General features: G+C 42.0%; 1 protein-coding gene across 1 annotated transcript; it reads left to right on the top strand.

Moving 5' to 3' along the window:
- The first annotated feature begins 7,128 nt into the window (after positions 1-7,128).
- Positions 7,129-9,161, top strand: LOC147419596 (pentatricopeptide repeat-containing protein At2g13600-like). Its single transcript, XM_086505571.1, has one exon. It carries the CDS (start codon positions 7,281-7,283, stop codon positions 8,640-8,642), a length of 1,362 nt encoding a protein of 453 aa, XP_086361697.1. The 5' UTR covers positions 7,129-7,280; the 3' UTR covers positions 8,643-9,161.
- The last annotated feature ends 16,133 nt before the right edge of the window (positions 9,162-25,294 follow it).

The following is a 25,294-nucleotide window of genomic DNA, read 5'->3' on the forward strand; positions in this document are numbered from 1 at the left end:
GAGAGAGGGTAATTGGTGCTCCCTTAAACCCCATTCCAAAGTCTTCAACCAAAGATAGGTTATGCACGCAAAAGCAATTCAAAGATGTGGACTGCAATCATGAGCTGAGTCGTAAGGCTATTTAAGAAAGGCCCCTCATTAGGGGTTTGGAAGCCTGAGATTGTATCCCCAAGAAGCAAGAATGATGTAGAAAAGATGACTTTCTCCTTGAATTTGTGACCTCTTGTATGCGAAAGGTTGATGCTATGCAAGAAGTCAAGAATGATGCTATAGTGAGGAAGATACGCCAAGGATATGAATGCCGTATGAGTCTCTCTCTGTCTCTCTCTCTCTCTCTCTCTCTCTCTCTCTCTCTCTCTCTCTCTCTCTCTCTCTCTCTCTCTCAGTTTTCTGCCAACCAATGCCCAATTCTACACTGTCTAACATTGCTCAGGTGTACATAACCAGTTTGTGCATCAACATGTTTGGAGCTTGAGTCCCCCAAGTGAGGATGAAGAGAAAGGGGGGGGAGATGGTAGCAGTGATGATGATGGTAGGGATGATGAAGAAGTTGATGACGACCAAGGGAGTGATGAAGAAGGTCAAGAGGATCATGAACAAGGGGGAGATAGGGAGGGGAGTGATGAAGGGATTGAGGGTAGTGGGGATGATAGAGATATTAGCGAGAGTGATATTGATAACAAGGAGGATGGTGACAACGATGATGGGGAGGATAGCGGGGATGATGGGAAGAGGGATGATGGGGACTGTGTAGATGGAAGTGATGAAGGGGATGCTACTGGTGATAAAGGCAAGGAGGCATCAACAGATAGGGACGGGGAAGGTGATAAAGGCGAGAAGGTGGCAATGGATGAGGACTTTGCATCACACATGAGTGGACATGGTGGTTTAGGTCAGATGCATTGATGAAGCTTTTTTTGTATTCAATCTCTTGGCTTGTTGCTATGTTTTGAATGACATGTGTGTTGCCATGTTTTGTATGAGAAAGAGTCTATAAGTTTTGTTAATTCTCTTGTCCAAATGTTGTACCTAATTATGTTGAAGGGTTTTTTTTAATTGATTTGTGTACAAGTTCTCTCTCTCTCTCTCTCTCTCTCTCTCTCTCTCTCTCTCTCTCTCTCTCTCTCTCTCTCTCTCTCTCTCTCTCTCTCAAAGAAAGTATAAACCTGTGTAGGCTAGACATAAATCTGGGTAGGCAAACCAGTTCACATTTCAATACACAGTATATAAACCCAAGTATGAAACTGAAAAAATGTCACTACCTTTGATTTGCAATTAAGATTCAAAGTCTTGTTAGGATAAACTCTCTCCCTCTCTCTCTCCTCTCTCTGGGGTCATATGTACAAATGTCTTCATAAAAGGGAAAGTTAAGGCAGAAACATAGGTATATGTAAACCTAAGCAACATTAAATCTTGTGGTTTCAAAAAATTTACAATTTCTGCTAGAACAAAAAACATCAATACAAAAAAAATCCATATAGAAGCACAGAGTTAAACCCGAGGAAGTTTACATTTTTCACAAAAGTACAATGCGGTGCCTTGATGCCCACACATGATCAATTCTCTATCCAATGGCCAAGGTCAATGTGAAAGCACGCTTTTTGTCCTCGTTTGAGCCACACGACACTGATGCAATGAGGCATTCATGAGAATTGGAGTCCGCATACAAGATTACTCTCCGACTTAACAAAGCATTAAGTGTATCTCATGCTCCGTGTCATGAAGTAAGTGGAAATATTGCTTGACATTTTGGCATGACTTCACACTTTGATCCACCAATAAGTTCTTGGGGCAACAAGGAAATACACTTGGTTTCTCTTTGCAAAGCACACTCACTTTCAGCCCCTTTGATGTTTCTTCCTATGCATGCCCGTTTCTCTCGAGGATTAAGTAGGCGTCATTGTGATTGCCTCATCATTTCCAACTCTTCATTGTACATGACCGAGTTGGGTGGTTGTCACATGTCCCTGAATTTGTGAAATGCCTCCCTTTCTTGGCACTTTGATATCCTTGGGAGCCCTTCCATGTGAAAGACATGAATAAGTTGATCGTACCTACCGTGTCAATGATTGTAGTTGCACCTCATGACAAGATTGGATACGTTTCTCAATCCCATCTAACACACTCTTGAAATAGTCAATGCATTGGTTGAGAATATGCGATGAAAGGGACCCTTGCATGGTCACGATTGGGAGGCTCGTTGGATGCTTCAAGTATGGAGCCAATGTCATCTTGTGTGTCATTTCCCTAGCCATGTCAACGATTGGGAGGATATGGAAACGAAGAGGAAAGAAGTCTCTCACTACTAGTCGCATGCCATATAGGTGCTTGCACATGCTTTCCCAATCTGCACAATCACAATAAGAGGATTGCAAACTGACATGATACCAGATCTCGTGGCATGGCATACTCAACACCTTGAATAGGAGGGCCGCTTCCTCAACACCTTGAATAGGAGGTCCTCAATCACTTCAACAGTTGATGGGTCACTACATACCTGCAAAGCATTTGTTCTCCACCTGACAAGCGTGTCATTTGTGACTTGTCATTCCCATACATGTTGTGTTTACCTGCTACGAAAGGAAAAGTAGTATAAAGACACAGTTACTCAGAATGTAAACCCACAAAAGGACATAAACCAAAGACACAATTACTTAAAATGCAGTACAAAGACACAGCTACTCAGAATGTAAACCCAAGCAATGATATAAACCAAAGAGACAGTTACTCAAAATATAGTATAAAGAGATACTTACTTAGAATGTAAACCTAGGCAAGGACATAAACCAAAGACACAGTTACTCAGAATGTAAACCTAAGCAAGGATATAAACTAAAGGCACAATTACTCAGAATGCAAAATAAAGACATAGTTACTCAAAATGTCAACCAAGCAAGGACATAAACCAAAGACACAATTACTCAAAATGCAGTATAAAGACACAATTACTCATAATGTAAACCAAAACAAGGACATAAATCAAAGATACAATTACTCAGAATGCAGCATAAAGACACGGCTACTTAGAATGTAAACCTAGGCAAGGACATAAACCAAAGACACATTTACTCAGAATGTAAACCCAGGCATGGGCACAAGGTAGACCCATGCATACAAAAAGCAAAGGGGCATTACTAATCTCTTGATTTTGTCTGAAGAACTCCATAGTAGTACCACCCATTCACATCCTTGTGATCGAATCACCAATAAGGGCATGCACCAAGTCCAAGGCTGATCGATTGATATGTGCATCCAATAAGGTGCACTTTATGTATTGCGGGTGTATTGCCAATGTTTCTCCACCAAGTTTGTGGTGTCAAGTGCCTGTGAGGGAAGAGCCTGCCAAACTTTGGCCACAATCGGCGCCAAGTGCTTGTCTTTGCAACCCATCCATTTCTAATGTACCTTACAATGTTATTGTTCTCAAGAATTCTTGAAGGAGTTATTTTTACTTAGAGTCAAATTCTTCCTCCATAGGGCATTGCGTCATACTCTCCATTGAAGCGCACACATGGTCGCACGTTTCTTTGGAGACCTACAAGCACACGCGGGGAGGGGGAGGCAATCATAAGCATGGAAAATGGAGAGGTGGAAAAACATAAGCAGGAATTTGTACGCATCTATGGAAGTAGATGCTCTACCCAAGCCTTTATTTGTGGAGAACCAGCATACTAGACAATGCATGCAACTTTGGGTGATGCTGCCATCTTCACCCACTTTCTAGCAAAATGGATTGGCATCAACCACTTTCTTGATGGCTTGTAGTGAAGTCATGCACTTATCAATCACGAATGCCTTTGGGCGGATGTTATTCATTCTTTGAAAGACCAGTCTCAAAGTGACCTTCAAGGTGACACTTCCTTAACTAGTTCCTACACCATGTGTGCATAACATGAACCACAGAGGCAAGCCAACACCATGTTGATTTGGTACCATTGCTGCATACAGGGGCATGCTAACCATGTTTTACTTGAAAGGTTGAGTCTATTGCCCAAGAACTATTTCTTGAGAAATGCATGCACATGTGAAGCATTCCATTGTCTTGGATAACTAGAATGAAGAGTCGATTTGTCTCCTTAAGTGCATTGCGGTTGTAGGGCTAATAGCGTAGCACCTTGTTCTGCTCTTTTAGCTTAGAGACTCCTTGTACATTGATGTGACCATTCCTGACTTCTTACCCTTCCAGTAGCAATGAATATGGTAAAGACAGGTAAGTATAAACCCACATAGGTGTAAACCCAGCTACATTTCAAGACACAAGTTGTAGCTTTAAATGTTTTTGTGAAAGCTAGACTCTTCTCCTAGAAAGACTAGTAGAGTACGTCCAAAGGATTAAGGATCAAAATTTTTTTTGTACTTTAAGTATTTTAGCAACTCAAGTTTAATTTTTTCTATAGTGGCAAAATTTTTGCTGTAATATAATGGTTTTGCTTGGTAGACAACACAATGATAGACTTCCCCTAAAAAACTATATGATAGAGATCTAGTGGTAGAGTGTTACTTCAATATTGGATGCATATTTATACCATATGTAATCTAAGTAGGCGGACAATTAAATTGTAATGGTATAATCATTACTCTGGAATTCTTTTGTCACAGTCAAAATAATTCTTTGTCATAGTGTCCTATTGTTATCTAATATATGTGATAAAATTGTACTTGTATGGCTCATATTATGAAGGGATTTGTTGTACATAAACACACACACACACCCTATTTCCTTTGCTAGTCTTTGGTCTACGACTAGTCATACAAGACAATTGTATATAAGTAATAGGGAAATGTGGGAATATCAACACAAGAAGTTTTGGACAAATCCTCACAATATTTCCCACATTGTGACTTACCTCAACATAAGCTTCTGTGAGGGAGGCGCAGCATACCTAGCTAGGTATGCGGTGCCTCTCGAGCAGAAGCTCATGATGTTATGCATTGTATGGAAAACACTAAGAAAGACTCCGTTTTCCTACATGAGAAATTTTCTAAATCTTCTTCTGCAAGTCTTGCAACACTATCACATTGGGCAGTATATAAGGATATGATTGGTATGATGCCTACAAGTGTTGTTCTCTCAAGATTTCTACCCATATGGCCTAATCTGTTGTTGAATGAAATTTCTATTGCTTGTATTGGCAATGTACTCCTCTATGGTTTATAATGATTTTCGTATGCATTCCAATATCTTGATCACTTGAAAGTATTAAAGCTAAACGGAAAAAATAACCCTTTCACATTATTAGGGCTAAGTGTGGTTTGGCAAAATGAGGACCACTCTTGGTATCCCACCGTATGAATGTGCCCATAGTTTTTATAGTGTGTAATGATTAAGCACTTCCGTATGCATTCCAATATGGTAGATGTCTTCCTGGTGGGGGGGGGGGGGGGGGGGGGGGGGGCGGTGGTTCCATACCCCCAATCGTACCTAGCTAGGTATGTGGTGCCTCTCGATCAGAAGCTCATGATGTTATGCATGGTATGAAAAACACTGAAGAAGACTCCGTTTTCCTACATGAGAATATTTCTAAATCTTCTTGTGTTAGGACTACACTTAGTCTACATCTTCATCACGTTACTCTGTACACCTGAGAGGGGACGCACGCTCACGTGCACACACACGTCATACACACATACTCTCCATAGACTATGGCTTCCTGTGTTTACATCTACATTGCAATATTTGGCACAATATTCACTGCATACTCACACACACACACACACACACACACACACACACACTTGGTGGGTTGCTACTCCCCTTCGGCCTATCCATCACCTGGCCTAGGCACTTGCATGCAACCAAAGACTTGCACAGTTTGGCTCTCCGATTGCCCCTCATCTAGTGATACTTACGAGATAAAGCGCATCTCATGAGAATGGCTACGACTTTGAACATTTAGGTAGGCAATAATGCCTACTGAGATCTATGGCTTGTGTCAGTATTCAAAGAAACTCGTATAAATTAGTGCTCATTCATCTCTTTATGGATGGTCTTGAAGAATGCTTTTATCTAATGGTCTTGTAACTGCATTTTCATAATGCTTGACTCACATGGCTTGACTTCTTGTCCATTCTATACTTTTAGAATGCTAAAGTGAAGCTTTACCTTGCATAATTCTAGTAAGTTCTCTCTCTCTCTCCCTCTCTCTCTCTCTCTCTCTCTCTCTCTCTCTATATATATATATATATATATATATATATATATATATATTTATATTTTTATATTTTATACATACACACATACATATATATGAACAAACCATGGTAAAGGGGGGAAAAAAACCGATGAAATATGTGAGAACTTAGTTCAAAAATCTTACAAATTTTGAAATTTTCGTTAGTATTTCCGGTTTGCTTCTTTACAAGGAGGAAACTCTGTCGCTTAATAAAAGAGACATTTTCGAACAATGCTTCATCTTATATAATTCTGATTAAACTCAACCTAATGATTTTATCACTTTCTTATTGTTTTAGAAATCCACAGTGACCCTTTCACTTGTTAAATATTGCTAGAACAAACAGAATGCTAGAATTTTTCATATGGATTTACTAAACATGTAAATACTAAGCCGGAGTGCGTCATCTAACGTCCTTTCATTATTGGTTGCTTAGAATACGGGCCCTCAAGGTGGCAATAGGCAAGTAAGGAAAGCAGTAGTAGGTTGAAAGGTTAGCCCTAATAGAGGCTCTCATGGTCGCATGGGGATGAAGCTTGGACTGTGCATTCCCTCTTCCACACCCCCCCCCCCCCCCCCCCCCCCCCCCCCCCCCCCCAAGAGCATGCATGTCGAAGATTCGTAATTGCACCCCCCAATCATGCATTTTTGAATTTGCATGATGTGGCACCCCCCCTTAATATCCCTCACTTGCTCCACTATGGCATGCCTTGTCACCTCCCCTATGTCCCACCACGACGTCACTCCCCCCCCCCCCCGGTTGCTTGGGTTTACATCTAGCAGAGGAGGGCAAACCCGCCCCGCCCAGGCTGCCAAGTCCCCCGCCACATGGCTGGTCGAGATCACGTCGCTCCTCGAGACCGACTTTCGCACCCTCGATGCCATCAAAATGGCTTGTCACAATCAAAAGGCATGTAGTCCTGAGGTGCTAGTTAGCCTAGTTGTTATGCAAAAATCCAGCTCAACTACAATGCTTAATTTTTCAATAACGGCGCGAGCGAGTACCTTGAGAGGTAGAGATGGCGAACCACAGTTCAAGCTTCTGGACGGGTACCTTCACCTGCGGAGAGCATGCTTTGGGGATGCCTTCTTTGATGGAAAGCTATCATGATCCACAGAAGCAGGGCGTTCTTGAGCACCATAGCCCAGCAAAGAGCCCAAGAGGACATTTCTCTTGTTACCCTCTTGAAGGCTTGCTCTGCAGAAAAGGACCACTTCAAGGGATGCCAAGCCCATGCTGTTGCTCTCAAAAGGGGCTCTCTTGGCGAGAACATCTTTGTCGGCAGCGCCATTGTTAACATGTATGCCAAATGTGGTGCGCTCGCAACATCTCGAAGAGTTTTTGATGAGCTCCCTGTTCGAAACGCCGTATCTTGGAATGCCCTTATCATGGGCTACGCTCAACATGGGCTGGGTAAAGAAGCACTCAGTTGCTTTGATGAGATGAAACATGAGGGTGTCTTCCCCAATATGGTCACATTCCTTGGATTTTTGAAAGCCTGCGGCAGCATTGGAGCCGCTGAGAAGGGCAAAGAGGCACATGATGAGATGGTCAGAGCTGGGTTACTGGACAGGAGTGTTGTGCTCGGCACCGCATTGCTGGATATGTATGTCAAATGTGGTGAACTTGTAAGAGCACAAGAAGTGTTTGATGAGCTTCCTCTTCGCAATGCCGTTTCGTGGACTGTGTTAATCACAGGATATTGCCAACATGGGCATGGTCATAAGGCACTTGTTTGCTTTGATCGGATGAAACGGTCTGGTCTCTCTCCAGACGCAGTAACCTTTAGCTGTATTTTGAAAGCCTGTGGCAGCATAGGGGCCACAAAGAAGGGTGCGGAGATACATGAGGAGATCCTCAGAAATGGGATGCTGGCAAAAGACAATGTGCTTTGCACCGCATTGGCAGATATGTACGTAAAATGCGGCCAGCTTTCCAAAGCGCAGCAAGTGTTTGAGAAGCTTCCCGGATTGGATGTAGTTGCTTGGAATGCTCTTATAGGAGGTTACTGTCAGCATGGACATTGCTTAGCAGCAATCGAGTGTTTCGACAAAATGCAACAAAAGGGATTCTCTCCTGATGCTGCGACATTTGCTTCCATCTTGAAAGCCTGTGGCAGCACAGGAGCAGCCGAGAAGGGCCAAACGTACTTTGATACTATGAGCCAAACCTATGGCATTGTCCCCTGTGCAGAGCATCATACCTCTATGGCCGATCTTTTTGGGCGTGCAGGGCATTTTGACAAGGCAATAACAGCAATTACAAAAATGCCTAGTTGTGAACATTTTCCCTTATGGATTGCTTTACTTGGTGCTTGTCAGAAATGGGGCAATGTTAAGTTTGGGGGCTTGGCCTTTGAACATGTCTTACAGTTTGAAAATGCCGCTCCTTTCTGTATGGATGGTATTTATTCTACTAGTAACACTCATGGTGGTGGTGCGCATTCTTGCTCTTTGTATGCGCTGTAGCCCCCAACAAGTGATATCAGAGCAATGGCTTGCAATCATTGCAGCAGCAATACTGTGCTTCTTATTCTCTGTTGCGATAAAGAACAAGTTAGTGATGAATAGTTAGTCAAATGTTCGGGCATTTCTCCTCAGCCAGGGAATTGGCCTTCAAACCCAACAACTCAACATTGATGAAGAAATACTACATTTTGCCTCTCAAAAGAGCAGAGAAAGGCAATGCACATTTTTGTGGCACATTTTGTACATGCCTGGGGTTTATATTGCTGGGAGTTGTACATATAGCATGAATAGGAAAATTGATACTAGACTAGCTCTATGGGTGATAGTCTCAATCCTACTTGTTTCATAAGGTTGTACAATATGCGACTAACTCTGGATACTAGTTGTATTATCTTTTGAGTGTTTGCAGGAGTTTGGATAGACCTGGGCTCGATCCCCAGCGGAGCTCAAGTTATTGAAATTGAAATTCGTTCATGGTTGAGGAATTTTGAAAATGTTTAAATACCGTGTGTTTCTTGTTTACTGTCTTGTCTAAAATATGAAATTCCATTTTCATATGTTTTAGAAATTCCATTTCTAAAACATGTAGAGATTTTATGTAGACTTTAGACTACCAAACTTCTTTGCTTCAGCTAGATTTTGCCTTACAAGTGTGCCCCTTTAGTCTCATCCTTTCCCCAATTGCAACATGTTGATGGTGTTACTAATTCTGAAAAGAAATCTACTTTTTAAGGTTGAGGCTCTCCTTAACTGGATTTCGTTTCTCTTAGAATTTTGTGTGAGTTCTCTTGAAGCAAGCAATTAGCCTGTCCGAAAGAATTCTATTGCAGATGGGTCCATTCCAATAGCTGGGCGGTGCCTTGATTGATATCACTCGTAGGAAATGTGAGGCTTTCTATTGTGGTGAATGATAACATGAACTGTGTTCAACATTCAAAATTTGGGGAGAGTAGTTTTTTAGAAAATTATTTGGAAGCTTCAAAGATAGCTCTTGATATTTGGGTTAGAAGTATGTAGTCAATTTGTGCTATATTGTTACTCCACCAATTGTTGCTATTAGATTAGACAGTGGAAATCGTCCACGTAAAATACATATTCTAGAAATGTCCTTTGAGGAAAGAGATGGGTACCTTTCTAATTGTTGACATTTAGAAGCACATGGAGCTACCTTTATGTGTAAACATTTGATTAATCTATCATTTTACATATTCTAGAAATGTCCTTTGAGGAAAGAGTTGGGTACCTTTCTAATTGTTGACATTTAGAAGCACATTCATGCTTGAGGAGCTACCTTTAATGTGTAAACATTTGATTAATCTATCGACTAGGCTTAAGATCTTTTGTAAGTTGTAAGTGCCAACAATAATGTAACATCTATTGTCTAATTGTGATTTTCCTTCATTCAAGCTCCTTTCAAAGTTCTTGTGGCACACCTTATGTGCTTGTTCAATCTTTGAGAAACATTGATTGCTTTAGTCCAAATATTGTTTAGGGTGTGCAATTGATTACGAGTGGACGCACAACACTTGTCTTATCAAATGAAAAAAGGTCAGATGTCCCAATATGAAAGATAGGCTCTACTTTTGTAGGAGTTGACTATGGTAAGTGCCTTTTAGCATTGGTGCTCACATAACCCTGTTTGTAGTATAGGTATCTCAATTAAAAATGAAAAGCCTTGTTTATGATTTGTTTGGGCCTTAACTTTCAGTTATATATATATATTAAAATGTAATATAAACTTGATAGCTCTTTAGGACCATATTGGTCCTTTTATAAACATTTTTTTAAAGGGAAAATTACCAAAATACCCCTCTAATTTGTGGAAATTCCCAAAATACCATGTATCTATTTTGGTTGGATTGTTCGAGATTTTCTAATCTTTATCCCGTTTTGACAATTGTGATCGTTTTGGAGTGCTTAGCATGTAATTTGTCAGAAATTACCTCGCAAAAAAGGTAACTATGTTTAAAATAATGAAGCAATTCTTGTCCAAAGCTGACATAACAAACTCAAATTTTAGTTTTAGCATCTTGTATTGATACACAATCCGTCTTCTTGTAAAAGTCTAGAATTTTTTTATTTTTGGAGAAATTTAATCTCACAACGAGGGGTATTTCGGGAATTTTGGAAAATTTGAAGGGCATTTGGGAGTTTATGACAAAATATTAGGGGTATTTTGTCATACGGCATTCATATCCTTGGCGTATCTTCCTCACTATGGCATCGTTCTTGATTTCTTGCATAACATCAACCTTTCGCATACAAGAGGTCACAAATTCAAGGAGAAAGTCATCTTTTCTACATCATTCTTGCTTCTTGGGGATACAATCTCAGGCTTCCAAACCCCTAATGAGGGGCCTTTCTTAAATAGCCTTACGACTCAGCTCATGATTGCAGTCCACATCTTTGAATTGCTTTTGCATGCATAACCTATCTTTGGTTGAAGACTTTGGAATGGGGTTTAAGGGGAGCACCAATTACCCTCTCTCCACCCTCCCACACTGTGTGATCTCCACCCTCAGTGCATGTTGCTTACGAAGGTGTTCCACCATTTGTTGCCGCTTCTCCATCCATGTGTTTCTGCTTGGGCAAGCCAGATCTTCTAGGCACATCCGCACAAGCTTTCCATCAACATAAGCTCTGCATATGGCTAGGATGACAACAATGACTCGGCTTCCTCACCTGTATAAAAGAACATACCTGCATAACTTAGAAATGGTAGGCTAGCCTTATTAACCTAATGTAATCCTGGGCTTGCTCAAGGCTAAGTGTAGACCCGAGATAGAGAGTGACTTACAAGACTTCTGCTCAAATTATTTTGTGATGGTAGTTGCAGCTTTTGTCTTGGGCTTCTCTTGTAAGTGAAGCTTTCCCTTCCCATTTTCAATGGTCACCTTGGGCTGCTTCTCTACCTCATGACCCTTCAAGTGGCCCGATAGTCACGGGCTTTCAAACCATGTCAGAACCCTTCATTGGGACTTTCTCCTTGGGCTTCACAAGGGGCTTCTTTGAATAAGAACCCTTCATTGGGGCCTTCTCCTTGGGCTTCACAAGGGGATTCTATACATCAAAACCCTCCATTTGGACCTTCTCCTTGGGCTTCACAAGCGGTCTCTTCCCATCCACACTCTTATCTTGTTCTCATTTGGCTTTTCAGTATGGGCCTTCATCAACCTTGGGCTTTGTCCTTTGCCCACAAGTAAAACCTTGGAATCAACCCACCTTATAAAAAGAATCCATGACATGCAAACTTTTCGCACCATAAACTTGATAGATAAACCTTAGCAATCCCAGTATGACATGAAAACTCAAGCAAGCTTGACGTGCAAACCTGGACCCAGCGTGTAAACCTAGGTGAGCTTGAAATGGAGAAGGTAGATATACTTGTCCCCCTCCCTTTCTCATCAACTCCACAACATGAGTCAACTCTATAGCAGGAGGATCCTCATGCAAAATTTGATACCCATTCCCATCCAAAGATATGGCTATCTCCTTGCCCTTCTCATCACACGACATAAAGAGGAAGAGTTAGAGCATGCCCCAATGGCCGTGAATAGGCATAAATGCGGACATACCTAGACATACTTGCTAAATTCCTGAATTTATTTCAAGCCATTGTAATATTTTAATGTGTTATGGCCCAATGGGAGTTCCAAGATGTAAAGAACAGGTCAGTTAGTGTGCTTATGTTGCAGATTCAGTAAGTGGTGGAGCCCTAAAGGCCTTGGGCGCCCAGACATTGCATATTTTTACCCTAGGTATATAAAGCAATGTGTAAAAGAAATTAGGGTTCTCAAGCTCATTTGTTGAGAGCACTCTTTGTTGAGAGCCATTAGGAAAAATATGAACCCTCTAGGGGCCCATTGGGATTAAGGTCAATTAGAGGCCAGCCAATGAGAAGAAGGTGGTGGACACACTCTATGCCCTCAAAAATGTAGAGAGACAAAGTAGTCTTACACTTCTTAAATGGGCTCTTACTTCGTGAGAAGGTGGGGGGGAGGGGGGGAGTGGGGGGGAGCCATATGGAACCTCCAACTTCCCTCCTTTTTGATCCGGTTTTGAAAAAATCTCAAAAATTTAAAATTTTTTAAAATTTTCAAAACTCAAATTTCATCTTCTTAAAACCCCCCTAAAACTATTTTATGGTCAAAAAAGCATTTTTTGACCTCAAAAAGTCAAAACGTGCACCCAAAAAACCTAAAATTCAAAATTTTTAAAAAACTTTTGAAAAGTCTTTTTTTGCTATCCAGAGCTCCCCCAAAAGTAGTTCTTAGGCAAAAAGTGATTTTCTCTCTCTAGAACCCCTTTTCCAACCCCTCCTTGGTTGCAACCATCACACTCATCCTCTACTCCAACTCTCTCTCTCTCTCTCTCTCTCTCTCTCTCTCTCTCTCTCTCTCTCTCTCTACACCGTCTCCATTGCTGCAGCAAGGAAGCTCCTCTCTCCTCCCCTACCACCTTCCATTGCCACACCAAGCAAAGGTTATCTACCTTCTCCTCCCATTGCCACACCAAGCAAGGATTATCCACCTTCTCCTCCCATTGCCACAAGGGTTAACCACCTTCTCATATCACTTTATCCCACCTACATTGTAGCAACAAACAAGGTCCTTCTCCTCCTCCTAGTTTTCTTTGCTCAACCATGGTCAACTCTACTTCGCAAAGGCGGCCAAAGGATGAGGTCATAGCACTTGCATGCCACAACACTAGAGGTGTAGATGATGAGTGGGTGCCACAAGAGTTCACCAAAGGTGCTTGGGTATACATGCAACCATCTGCTATTGGCTCTCATCGTGTGCGAAATCGTGCAAACTTGGATCTTTATTGGAAAGGAAAGCTCCTTGGCTTCAAGAACCGCAAAGACAAGGGGACCGTAGCCATTGTGCAACATGTTTTCTCAATGTCAACCATGCATTTGCAACAACCACCTCGATTTCCAACACATTGTAAGTACATGTTTTGAGAATACAAAGCTAGGTGTGAAATAACAGTGTAATGTTATTATGGATTCATACTTAAGATTTGTCATGCATTTATAGTCATATTTCCATCCACGTTGGTGGAGGAGCAGCCACTACATAGTCTCTCCGGCACATTCAATGCTATACATGCGGATATTGGAGCAATAATGTTCCCACATCTTTGCCCAACCAAACTGGTTCAAAGAAGGATTTTCTTCTATTCTCACTCCTATATTGTCCCTACTTCTACACAAGCGTTTGGAACGCTTGAACCAATCAAAGTAACTTCCTTATTAAGTATGGAGTGGCCGGTGTCAGATTTGTGGTCGATAGCATCTTTCAAGCAAAAGATGATAATGGATGTCCAAAACTCTTTGAAATACTCTAAAGCTTCTAGGTCTGTGGGCTTGAGTTGGTGTTTGCCTATTCATTGTTTTGTGCACATTTTTAAAGAGTTTGGATTTGTGGAGACTACCACAATGCTTGTATGTAAAGATGCGCATTACGAGGAATTAGGAAGGCTTTTAGAAGAGGACTGGGGTTTTGTGGAGGGCATGCACAACGGGGACCGGTACCGTTGTAAGGTTGGAGCTTCAGGTATTGGAATGCGCTATTTGAAATCTGCACCTCCTTGTACATACGATTTCACTATGATCGTTGGATGTGCAAGCTTGGAGAGTGGACTCCCTTACAGAGTGTAGACGGCGTTATTGCAAGCTTTGACATTGCAGTGAAGATGCCCAATGATGCTTTGGAGGCAGTCCAAGTGAACAAGCATTGGACTCTCAGTAATGTTCGAGAACATTTGGTTATTATGGGTTTTGAGGCCCTTCAACAAGCACAATTTCTTTTACAAGGTCACAAGGTGAGAATCCTTTCACCACATTTTCAATATATCATGGTTTGTCGATCATTGAATGCTTATTGTAATGAATGTCCGCAGATTGGGAAGAGAATGGAAGACAAATTGAAGGTCGAGGAGGACTGGGGGGTGGATAGAACTATGCTATCAATCTTATAACTTTGTAACTCTTGCAATTTTCAAACTGATCCTTGCTGTAATCAACATGATTTGCTTCGGCAAATCATGCCTTTGAATATAACTTTTTGCATTGGGATGAGAAATCATTTTTTGGTGAAAGTGCCTTTTTTTAATGTTTTAAGAAAAGGGTCCATTATAAAAGGGGGGCCACCTAACTGATTCACTATTTTCACTTTTGCAACTCTTGAGCTCCTCCACTCTCTATCTACACCCCAGGCTAGACATGGATGCTTCCACAGCCTCTGCATCTGCAGCCACATCCACCCCTTTGTCACGCTTCATCCTCTTCCTCGAGGATACCAAATACAAAGGGAAGTTGGACCTCCACACCTTTTTTACTCGTCTCCCTGACCTTGATGCCACAGTTGCCCTTCACATGGATGCATTTGCCGAGATTTTTGCGTTCATGGAGGAGCACATTATAAAATATTATGTATCTATCCCCCCACATGTAGGGATCTGGGTGCTTTGCGATCTTTTGCACTATATACACAAAGGTGATCACCCATTGTCCAAGCGGTTGCAACGATTCCAAGAAATTGCAACCGATGCAGGCCATTACTTGGACGAGCAAGCCCCAGGGGTGTCAGCGCTCAAGAAGCGCAAGTTGGGGGTGGAGTACCTTTCTCGGCTCGCAACATTTATCTTCTTGGTGAGCGAGGAATCTGATTTGGAGGAGCTCCGCTTACCACACCTTCAGGTTGGGTCCTTTATCAAGGACACCAAGGAGCAGCAGGTTATCCCCATGAACCCTGCAGCAGAAGGAAAGGCACACCGGCTTGAGTACGCTAGGGATCTTGAGGAAGTGGTTGAGAAATCCATAGTTGCGGCTGGCCCTAGTGACACTCCAATGCCACTACCACTAACAGATATGGCTATCCCAGAGGTAGAAATCAGCCGCTGCTCCTCAGTGTTAGTGGATGGGGTGGAGTATGTGTTCTTGCATGATTTGGAGAAAGCATTTGGCCTACGCATGGATGAATGCTTGAGCGTGCTATGCAACAGCACCAAATGTCCCTTAGACAATACGCCAGATGCCCTAGAAAGCAAGCTCTTGCCAGATGGGGACTCTGTTGCTGACACTATTGCAGTTGTATGTGCGGAGGTCCTGGCAGCAGAACAGTTGCACGTGGCTGATGAAGAATTCCAAGTCACGCAAGCCAAGGTTGAGGCTGCTAGGATGCCTATGCCATTATGCAACCTCCCATCTGATGATCCAAAGCTCGTATCTGTGGTGCATGGGAGCATTGACTTGGATGCAAAGGGCAATAGGGAGGATGACGACAAGGAGTAGGAGGTAAACTGTATCCTAATTTTCATGTTACTATTTTATCCTTCATTGCCTTTTTTCTCAACCTTCATCGGTTTATGACAGGATGTCGTGGAGGTTGATGATTTTACTGCAAGGACGGGTGGCTTGGACCTCAAGCTTCCCTTGCGCATTACCTAGGACAACTCCCCCCTGGCGATGTGGCCATTATCCATAATGAATTTACTCCCCAAGCCCATTTTATGACTTGGTCGTTAAAAGCTTTGAGCAAGTTTTTGTGTTTGAGCACCATTGCTCAAACTGCGCATCAAGTGTTCCTAGTGCGTAGATCCCTTGTATGCACAGCGTTTGGCACTGGCTTTCGTGGTAAAGTGCTTGCCCAAATAGGGATACATGCTTCCATTGGCTCAACTGACCCAAAGGCCATAGCGCAGTCCCTCTTGACTGGGGAGTTGTCTTACGCGCAAAATAGGCGCCAGGAAATGGTCAAAAAAATTATGAACTCCTCAGATACATGATGTAAAATCATCGTTTTGGAAGTAATAAAAAATATTCGAAATTGTCTCTCTATCTTGCAAATTCTTTTGAATGTGATTTGTCAATCTTGAAAATTGTTTCAATTGGTGATATGAAAATTGTTTTGATTGGTGACTTTGTAAATTCAAGTTCTGTATGTAATTTCAGTCAATTTCAATAAATTTAAGTATTTTATGTTCCCTAGGGGGTAGATAAGCCTACCAAGGGCCAAAAAAAGCCTGGCCACAAGGGCGCGCAAATGGCCCATCCATCAGTTTTGGATGGGCCATTTGCGCGCCCTTGTGGCCAGGCTTTATTTTGCCCCTGGTAGGCTTATCTACCCCCTAGGATACTTACAAAGCACAAATTTATTGAAATGAATTGGTTTTGCATCATTAATTTATATGCACCCTTTTTATGGCAATTCCAGCATATGTTCACACTCAAGGACACTAGAAAAGGTGAAATCAATTATGAAATGAAGTTTCCAGCACACTATCACCTGCTTTAGCTCTACCTAGTACACCCCTGCACCAAAAAGTCCAATTACATTGGACATTTGAAACATCTAAATTAATGTTGCATAGACACTTGGTTTCACAATATGTTTTTTTTTTATATCCTATAGGGAATTCAAAGCTTGGAATGGCCAAAAAAGGGTGTCCACAAGGATCCATGTAAAATAATGTTACAAAACCAATAGGTTTTAGTAAATTTGTGCTTTTTAAGTACCCTTGGGGGTAGATAAGCCTACAAGGGGCAAAAAAAAGCCTGGCCACAAGGGCGCGCAAATGACCCATCCAAAACTGATGGATGGGCCATTTGCGCGCCCTTGTGGCCAAGCTTTTTTTTGCCCCTTATAGGCTTATCTACCCCCAAGGGTACTTAAAAAGCACAAATTTACTGAAATTGACTGAAATTACATACAGAACTTGAAATTACAAAGTCATTTCATTACAAAGATAATAGACAGAGTAGACACAACTGTTGATCATATTGTCATTGGAAAGTCAAATCATTACAAAGATAAGGGTGTGCAATACAAAAAGAGGGGTAACTTCGGCTAATGTTCGAAGTCTCGTCGCAATCGACGTGCAAGTTGCATATCTTTTGGCTGTATTGTTACTCGCTTTACATGTATGGCGCATAGTTTGGTATCTTCCAACACCGAAATGATGTGGACCTCTGCAGCTTCTTGAATAGCCTCTAGCTCTATTGCTTGCATTCTATAATGATTTCCATAGCTTTGAAGGACCTCCTTCATAGTGCGAGCAAAGGGGGCACGTCGAATCAAAAGCTCCGTCGTCTTCTGGTAGTGGCGGATTTTTGCAAATGCCCTTGCTATTTTTCGGCGCCGCTGCGGTTGTCTTGGGGACACTTGCACATTTGCTACCGGACGCCGTTTAGGCTTCTTGAAAAACTTAGAATTGTGCCTGTTTACATGCTTAGGGGCTGGTTCTGCAGCCTCTTCTGATTCTTCCTCTTCCCTTGGCTGTCGATCTTGTCGTGTGGGGAGAGCTCCCTGGCCTTGAGGCAATGTCTTCCCCCCAACGGCCACCCGGTGTGTGTGCGATATTTTATCTCGCAGCCATGGTGGCTCACTCTCTGATTCAGTGTCTGTATGGACCACCCGAGTCCTGGATGGTCGTGCTTGTGATTGGTGGCGCGATGGCTACTCCCTATCGGACTCTGTTGTTTGCTGGCCCTCTTCTTCTCTCCAGCGCTGGGCACGTTGCTTTATTCTCCTTCTAGGTGTTATATCTTGAGGAGGTGGAGATTCAACAGTCCTCGATTACTCTCTTGCCCTACCACCATGCCCACTACCAGATGAGTTCCTGGAACCACCATGCCCACTACTCTCTTGCCCTACCTTTAAGCCATGACGGCTTCTCACATCCTTGGAGGGTGTTTTTGTTGGCAAGCGGATGCTCTTTTGCGGTTTATTTGGTGCGTGCCATTTCGTTGGTAAGAGCTCACCTGTTCTTAAGAAATGAGTGGTTTATGAGAGCATGCAATATTTATAAGGGCCCATTTAAAAAGGGCCCTGTTCACACTTTTTTTTTAAAAGTATTATTTTTTAAATAAACATGTTGCTAAGAGTTGGACCCTGCGTTCACGTTTAGTGACTCGCGCAGTATCCACTTTGATCCTTGTCGCACTCTGTATCGCCGCCATGCAGCATGCTTGGTGGGACCTTGCGACATTTGCCACTTGTTGCTATGCTCTTGACGACTCCATTTCCGCACTTCAATAGCAATCTTGGATTGTCGTGCACGCTCCATTGTGAGCTTACGAGCAAATGTTGTGCAAAAAAACCAATTGAACATCTCCTCCAAATAATTGGATTGCACCATTCCACCACCATGTCGAGTATTTTTGAAGTACACTCCCCTTGCTCGATAATGGGACTTCTCCATGCCTTGAGTGCTAAAAATTTCAAGCGATCCATACTTGTGCATAAAAAATGTACCATGCGCAAACAAGATATGTTGTTCACATGAGTAAACGATCCACATTATTAAATAAAAACAATCCCTTGTAATGAATACACCATGTAAAATGACTTACTATGTAATGTGTGATGTTATTTTCACCCCAAGAAAGGGTGAAGACCTTGGTAAAATCCACCAAGGCTTCTTGAAATGATTGGCGTTGTTCTTCTGTTGTGCTATTAAGGCCCATAAGCTTGACCATTTTATCAAAATGTGCCCAAACTTGCTTGCGCTTGTTTGCAAGCTCGCCATTTGAATCATTGTCGGTAGTAGCTTTGCATAACTTCTTCCAAAGCTCCCAAAGGTTACCTGCCTGCTGGTTGGAGTTGTTTTGAGCATCATATTGACTTGGATTTCCTTGGGAAACTTTCTTCAAAATGTGTCTAGCTTTTTGTCCACTCATTGAAACTTGTTGAGCAATTTCATGGGCCTCCCCTGTGTTCTTTGCAGCAACGATAGACACATTTCCACCGTGACAGCCAATGGAATTCAAGAGTACCTCCACTCTTTCGATCGCTTCCTGGGACTTTTCCAATGGTTTCATTGTGAAAGCATAGTCAATGTGGAGCTTCAATAGCCTATCAAAAATGCGCATCAATGCGTGTAATGTACAAAAATGTACATTCGATAGAGGAAATCGAAAGATTGGATTCCAAGCGTGGTCCTTTTGATCACGGTCCTGGGGCATTGAGCATGGGACATCTCAGAATAGACGCTTCCCATTCTCTACCTTCATCTTCGACATCACGACAATCTAACCCTTGTTCTCCATGCCCTTGCCATGGAAGCATGGAACCGGCCTTTGCAGTGCTCTTATGTGATTTTTGTCCATTAGGTTTGTACCCTCGAGTGCAAAATGGACAAGGCATGAGAGAAGAAGCCCCTTGTTTGCAGCCAAGCAAACACTTTATGGTCTTCAAATCCCCACCTAAGTGCCACTCCACATCATGACTACCAAAACCCTCAATCTCCAACTTCTGACCTGCAATTTGGGAGTGTATTACTTCTGTGATCCATGGATTTCTCTCAAAAATCCATGAAAGTACTCCATTGGTCTCTTTGGGCACCTCAATAGCACCCAACCACCAAATGTCTTACTCTAATTGCACGCTAAAAGATGGGGTGGGAGATGGCTCGACTGAATCCCTTTGCTTGGTTTGCAGAAGGGCCTCGTTCATTAGAGTGACACTTAGCCTCTCTAACCTTCGGCCTTTCACTATTTGACACTCATCGAGTTTCAGCACAAAAGCGACTTTTGTGCCAAGCACTACAAAATAAATAGTGCTAAGACCTTAAACTTCAGAGTCTATGATAAGAATAATACCAAAGAAAAAAGTAAAGTGTGTCACCTTCTTCAGGTAACTCATAAAATCTAAGCATGGCTTCTTGAAGCCTTCTAAGATCCATGAAAATATTGTTCCACATTGTGTAAGGAAAGCCCTTCTCCAAAGGTCTTATGGATTGTTTCTTACCTTTTCCCCTTGTCTTTGTTGTGCACGAAGCATAAAGGGAAGTTCGCATTGTGTCCTCAATGTGTAGGTATGTCCCAATGCGGGAGAACACATCTTCGTTTGTGGCCTTCTTTGCGAGCTTGCCCTTATGAGGAACGGGAAATAGGTTTTCCACAATGCCATGTTCTTTGAGGGCATCCTTTAGGAGTTGGAAAATAGCCTGATAGGCTTTGGTGCTAATTTCAGCCTCATCACAAGCTTGTTGAACGTCATCATCACTAACCACATTTCTTAATTTATGCATAAGGTCCTTGGTGACTGCATCCTTAATGTGCTTACCTCCAGGTGATTGTAAGATAGAAATCACGTCCTGGGTATTGAGACAACTAGTGAGAAGGTTAACTCGATCATCTTGGCTTGTTCCACCGCATGCCTCCTGGATGAAGTTTCTAGCAACAAATAAACATAAATGTTAGAAAATAGTGTGAAGTAAGAATGCATCATGCAAGTAAAGACCAAATCACCTTGTGGCTGTAACTCGTCGTTTGCGTGCTCCTCCCGAATGTGCAAGAGTTTCAATGGATGAATATGTGCGTTTACGTTCCCTTGCACCAAGGGGTGTTTCTTTCAAGTATGTGATGGTGTTGGTAAGCTTCTAGATGTGGGACTCCTTTTCTTGCATTTGTTGTTCAAGAGTTTTAACTACCCTCTCCGAAGAGGCAACACTCTCTTGTAATGCCGTCGTCTTGAGGTGAAGAGCTTGACATTCGTGCATCCACATATGCAAAGAAGCACCTGCACCCATACACAACCGCTTGCAATAGCCTAACAAGCCTGCTTCTCCCCTCTCAAAAAATTGAAGAAATGTGGAAAGGTTATTAAATGGTGGATGGAAGCGGCTTATAGGATTGTAAGGGTACAAATGGCCATCCACCCAAATGTCAACATTGGTCTCACAAGCAGTGCAACGTTCCTGTGATGACCTTTGATCACCTTCACTAGTGGTCTTCGGTGCAAATGCCGTGGGTAAGCGAATATGTATGCTTTTGGTGTGTGGATTACGTGGTGGTGGAAGCAAACCATTTGTGATGTCCTTGAGCACCATGGAAGCTGTTGCGTGAGGAAGCAAATGATGAAAAGATAGAGGGGGAAGGGTAGAGAGGTTGAGGAAGATGGGAGGAGAGAAGGAGGGAGGGGGGGGGGAGGGAGAGATTGGGGAGGAGGAGGAAGGTAGGGGAGGGAGGGACGAGGGAGGAGGAGGAGAGAACAAAATGTTTATTACTTTTTGGGGAAAAGAGTTTTGAAAAAATGGACTTTCTAAGCTTGTGGGTTAAAAAATGGGTCAAAAAATGATTTTTGGATATGTATATATGTTGGGAGGGAGTTTTAAGTAAAAAACAAGTAAAAATGATTTTTGTTTAAAAACGTCAAATTTTGTCTCTTTGTGACCCAAGTTTTTGCTGATGTGGACACACCCCTATGCTTCCTTCACTTTAAAAAAAGCTAGAGAGAGAAAGTAACCCTGTAGGTCCACATCCTATATTTGTCTTAAAAAAGGCTAGAAAAGCCTACTCAAAACTACCTTCTTCAATGCCCTTGCCCCCTAAACCCCACACAACATTAGCCTTAATTCCTAAAAATTAGGATTCCTTACAAGGCCCATGTAAGGTTCATATTTCTCTTAATGCTCTTGAGGTGTGTGGCTATGGAGTCCTTGAGCTTCTCCTTGCTCATGTGATTTGGTTAACACTAATCAATGCTTAATTCTCTTTCACTATGCCTTTTTCACACTTCTTATGATTGCCTATGATGCTTAGATTATCGAGATCTTAACTAATTAGTGGTTAATCCCTCTTTAATCTTGTGTGATTGCCCTCTTTTTCTTGTGTGTGCATGTAGGTTTGATTGGAATGCGGTGCTCGATAGATCTATGTGTGTGTGTGTTTGTGATTAGTGTGTTGCATGATAGGATTAGTGTTGTGTGCGTCTTGCAAACGTTAGTGTGTGTGATTGGGTTGATTGGAAGTGAAGAGAAGTAGATGTGGAGATGGCCAACCATTATGGCTTAGCTCCTCCATAGGCCGAGAAGCTCACCTTATAGAGTCACCATTCGTGTTGCCATGATTAGATCACTAATCATGTGAGTGTTTCCATGCCCTAGCCGGGTAGCTCCTCCCTCCGAATTGATAATTTTGCTGGTCATTGGAGCTATGCAATGATGGGACACCCAACATTTAGTGCCGTTGCCGGGGATCATCGATGGCCTACGCTAGTGTAATTGTGGCATAATCGGATGTGTTTCCTCACTAATTTCACTTGTGTGTTTATGGTTTTGTGGATTTTGGATGTGTGTGCATGAAACAATGTGTTCATTATTCCCTAATTTGTCACAGTATATTGCCAATTGTGTGTTTACACACTCTAATTTCACACTAACCCTTTTCTAATTTCACTAATTTTTGCTAACTTACACACTAATTTGCTTTGAAGGATTGGAGCTTTCAACCGTTCAATCGATCTTTAATGAAAAGGTATCAAGGTGGTATTCTCAACCTCCCTAGAATCTAAAGATGTATAGAATTGTGTAGCGACTTCACCATGATGCAATGTAATGTTGATGCAATGCAATGTTGATGCTATGATGCTATGAAATGTTTGGATTTTTCGTTTTCATGCCGTCGTAATGCCGAAATTTTTCAAATTTGGTGGCGTATGAATTGACAAGTTCAATTGTTAATTGATGAATGTACATTGCTAATTGTGTGCGTAATTGAGTTAATTGCATGCTTGAATGGTCAATTGCAAGTGTGTGTACACTAAAATCAAGGGTGTGTGCATTCTAATTGAGTGTGTGTATGCCTAATTTTAGGTGTGTGTACACTATTTTTTCCTTGATTGTGCACCTAAAATCAATGTCCGCTTAATGATTTTTCAATTGTGAGGATTGATTTGTGTTGTGGTCATGCCCAACTAGAGATTTGTGAAATCACCAAGATTTACCTTTCGTGTGCGCACCTAAAGATTGGTAAAACTGTCAATTATTAGTGTGTGTGGGCCTAAAAAGTGCTCAATGTGCATGATTAATACAATTTTGATTGCATATTTGATGTGTGTAATGGTTAATTGCTGTGTTTTTGATATCAAAACAGGATTTACACACTCCAAATGCGTCAAATTTTGACTGAATTTTGTTGCTAATTTAATCGATTTAATAGCTTAGTTTGGATTTTATTGATCAAATTTTTTGGCAATTAAATTGATGTGTTTATTGTGATTTTATTTGGCTACACTAATCCCCTATGTGTGGAGAATTTTCAGAATTTTTTTAATATTTTTTTGGTAATTTTTGCATTAATTTTCACTTAATTCCATAAAAAAAGATATCCTGCGATCTTTACGAGCTGTTTTGAATGTGTGTTTATGGCTTGATTTCGAGCGCATTTGAGCTTTTGTTTGCCAAATTTTGAGCGTTTTACTATTTTCGGAGGTCGGGTTGATGATTTTGTCGAATCTAGTGTTTTTGGTAGAAACTGCGATTTTTGATGCACTTATGCATGTCGAAAATGTTTGATTGTGAATGTCGATGATTTTCTAAGGTTTCAAGAAATTTTCAAAGATTTTTTGGATTTTCGGGTGAATTTTAGCTTTTTCGGCTAATTTTCGGCCTAATGTTGGCACTTCAAGACGTTCGAAAATAAAAATAAAACGATTATGGAGCTTCAGTGCGGACCGGCAAGACTCTCGCGTGCGGTCCGTTACGGCGTCGACGTTCGTGGTGGTGGCAGGTGATTTTCGATTTTTGCGAGCCGCGATGAGAACAGCCCCTTGCGGTGCTAAGGTTCAAATTTATCAAAAAATAAATTAAAAAATAAAAAAATCCTTTCCCCTCCCAAAGGTCCGATTATTAACCTTCTCTCACCTCCCCACTCTCTCTCTTCCACCCTCTCCCAAGCGATCATTTAGAATCTCTCTTCCCCCTCACTCTCTCTCTCTAACTCCCTCTTTCTCTCTCTCTCTCTCTCTCTCTCTCTCTCTCTCTCTCTCTCTCTCTCCTTCCTCACGATTATTAACACTCTCTCACCTCTCACTCTCTCTCTCTAGCGTGTCGTTCCTTGTCCTATTCTCTCTCTCTCTCTCTCTCTCTCTCTCTCTCTCTCTCTCTCTCTCTCTCTCTCTCTCTCTCTCTCTCTCTCTCTCTCTAGCGTGTCACGCTCTCTCCAGCGTGTCACGCTCTCTCCATTCTCTCCTCGCTCCACTGCCACGCGCCAGGCTGCACATCAGCAGTGCAGTGCCAGCTAGCACTCACGTCTCTGTGTGTGTGTGTGTGTGTGTGTGTGTGTGTGTGTGTGTGGCCCCCCATGATTGGCGCTTAGCTCACACACCACACACACATACTCACACCTTCCCCGCTATCACGCGCCGTACAGGTAGTGCGTACCCACTCTCCCTCTGTCGAACTTCCCTCCCGTCTCTTCTCCCTTCTCTCTCTCTCTCTCTCTCTCTCTCTCTCTCTCTCTCTCTCTCTCTCTCTCTCTCTCTCTCTCTCTCTCTCTCTCTCTCTCTCCCCTGGCCCCCGTAGGTCAAACCCACCAAGTCACCAGCTTGTACCCCATACCCCTTTGCTTGCGCGCTCAGCACCGATCGACGCCGCCCACGTGCTGCCGGCAGCTCTTGCAGGTCGACACCGCCAAGTAAGGTATAAGGTATAATCAATTTTAATTTAGTGTTAGTTTATTTAATAAAACCCAAAACAAACAAACTTAAATTAAATTTAAATAAAACTAAAAATAAAAAATCACATAAAGATCAAAAAATTTCAAAAAAGAATATAAAGTTTCAAAAATCCAATAAAATATCAAAAAAATTAAATAATCACAAAAAAAACTCATCAAAAATTTACAAAAAATTTTACAAATGAAA

Source organism: Adiantum capillus-veneris, chromosome 29 (genome assembly GCF_014529385.1).
Source record: "Adiantum capillus-veneris isolate H3 chromosome 29, ASM1452938v2, whole genome shotgun sequence".
Taxonomy (NCBI): Eukaryota; Viridiplantae; Streptophyta; class Polypodiopsida; order Polypodiales; family Pteridaceae; genus Adiantum; species Adiantum capillus-veneris.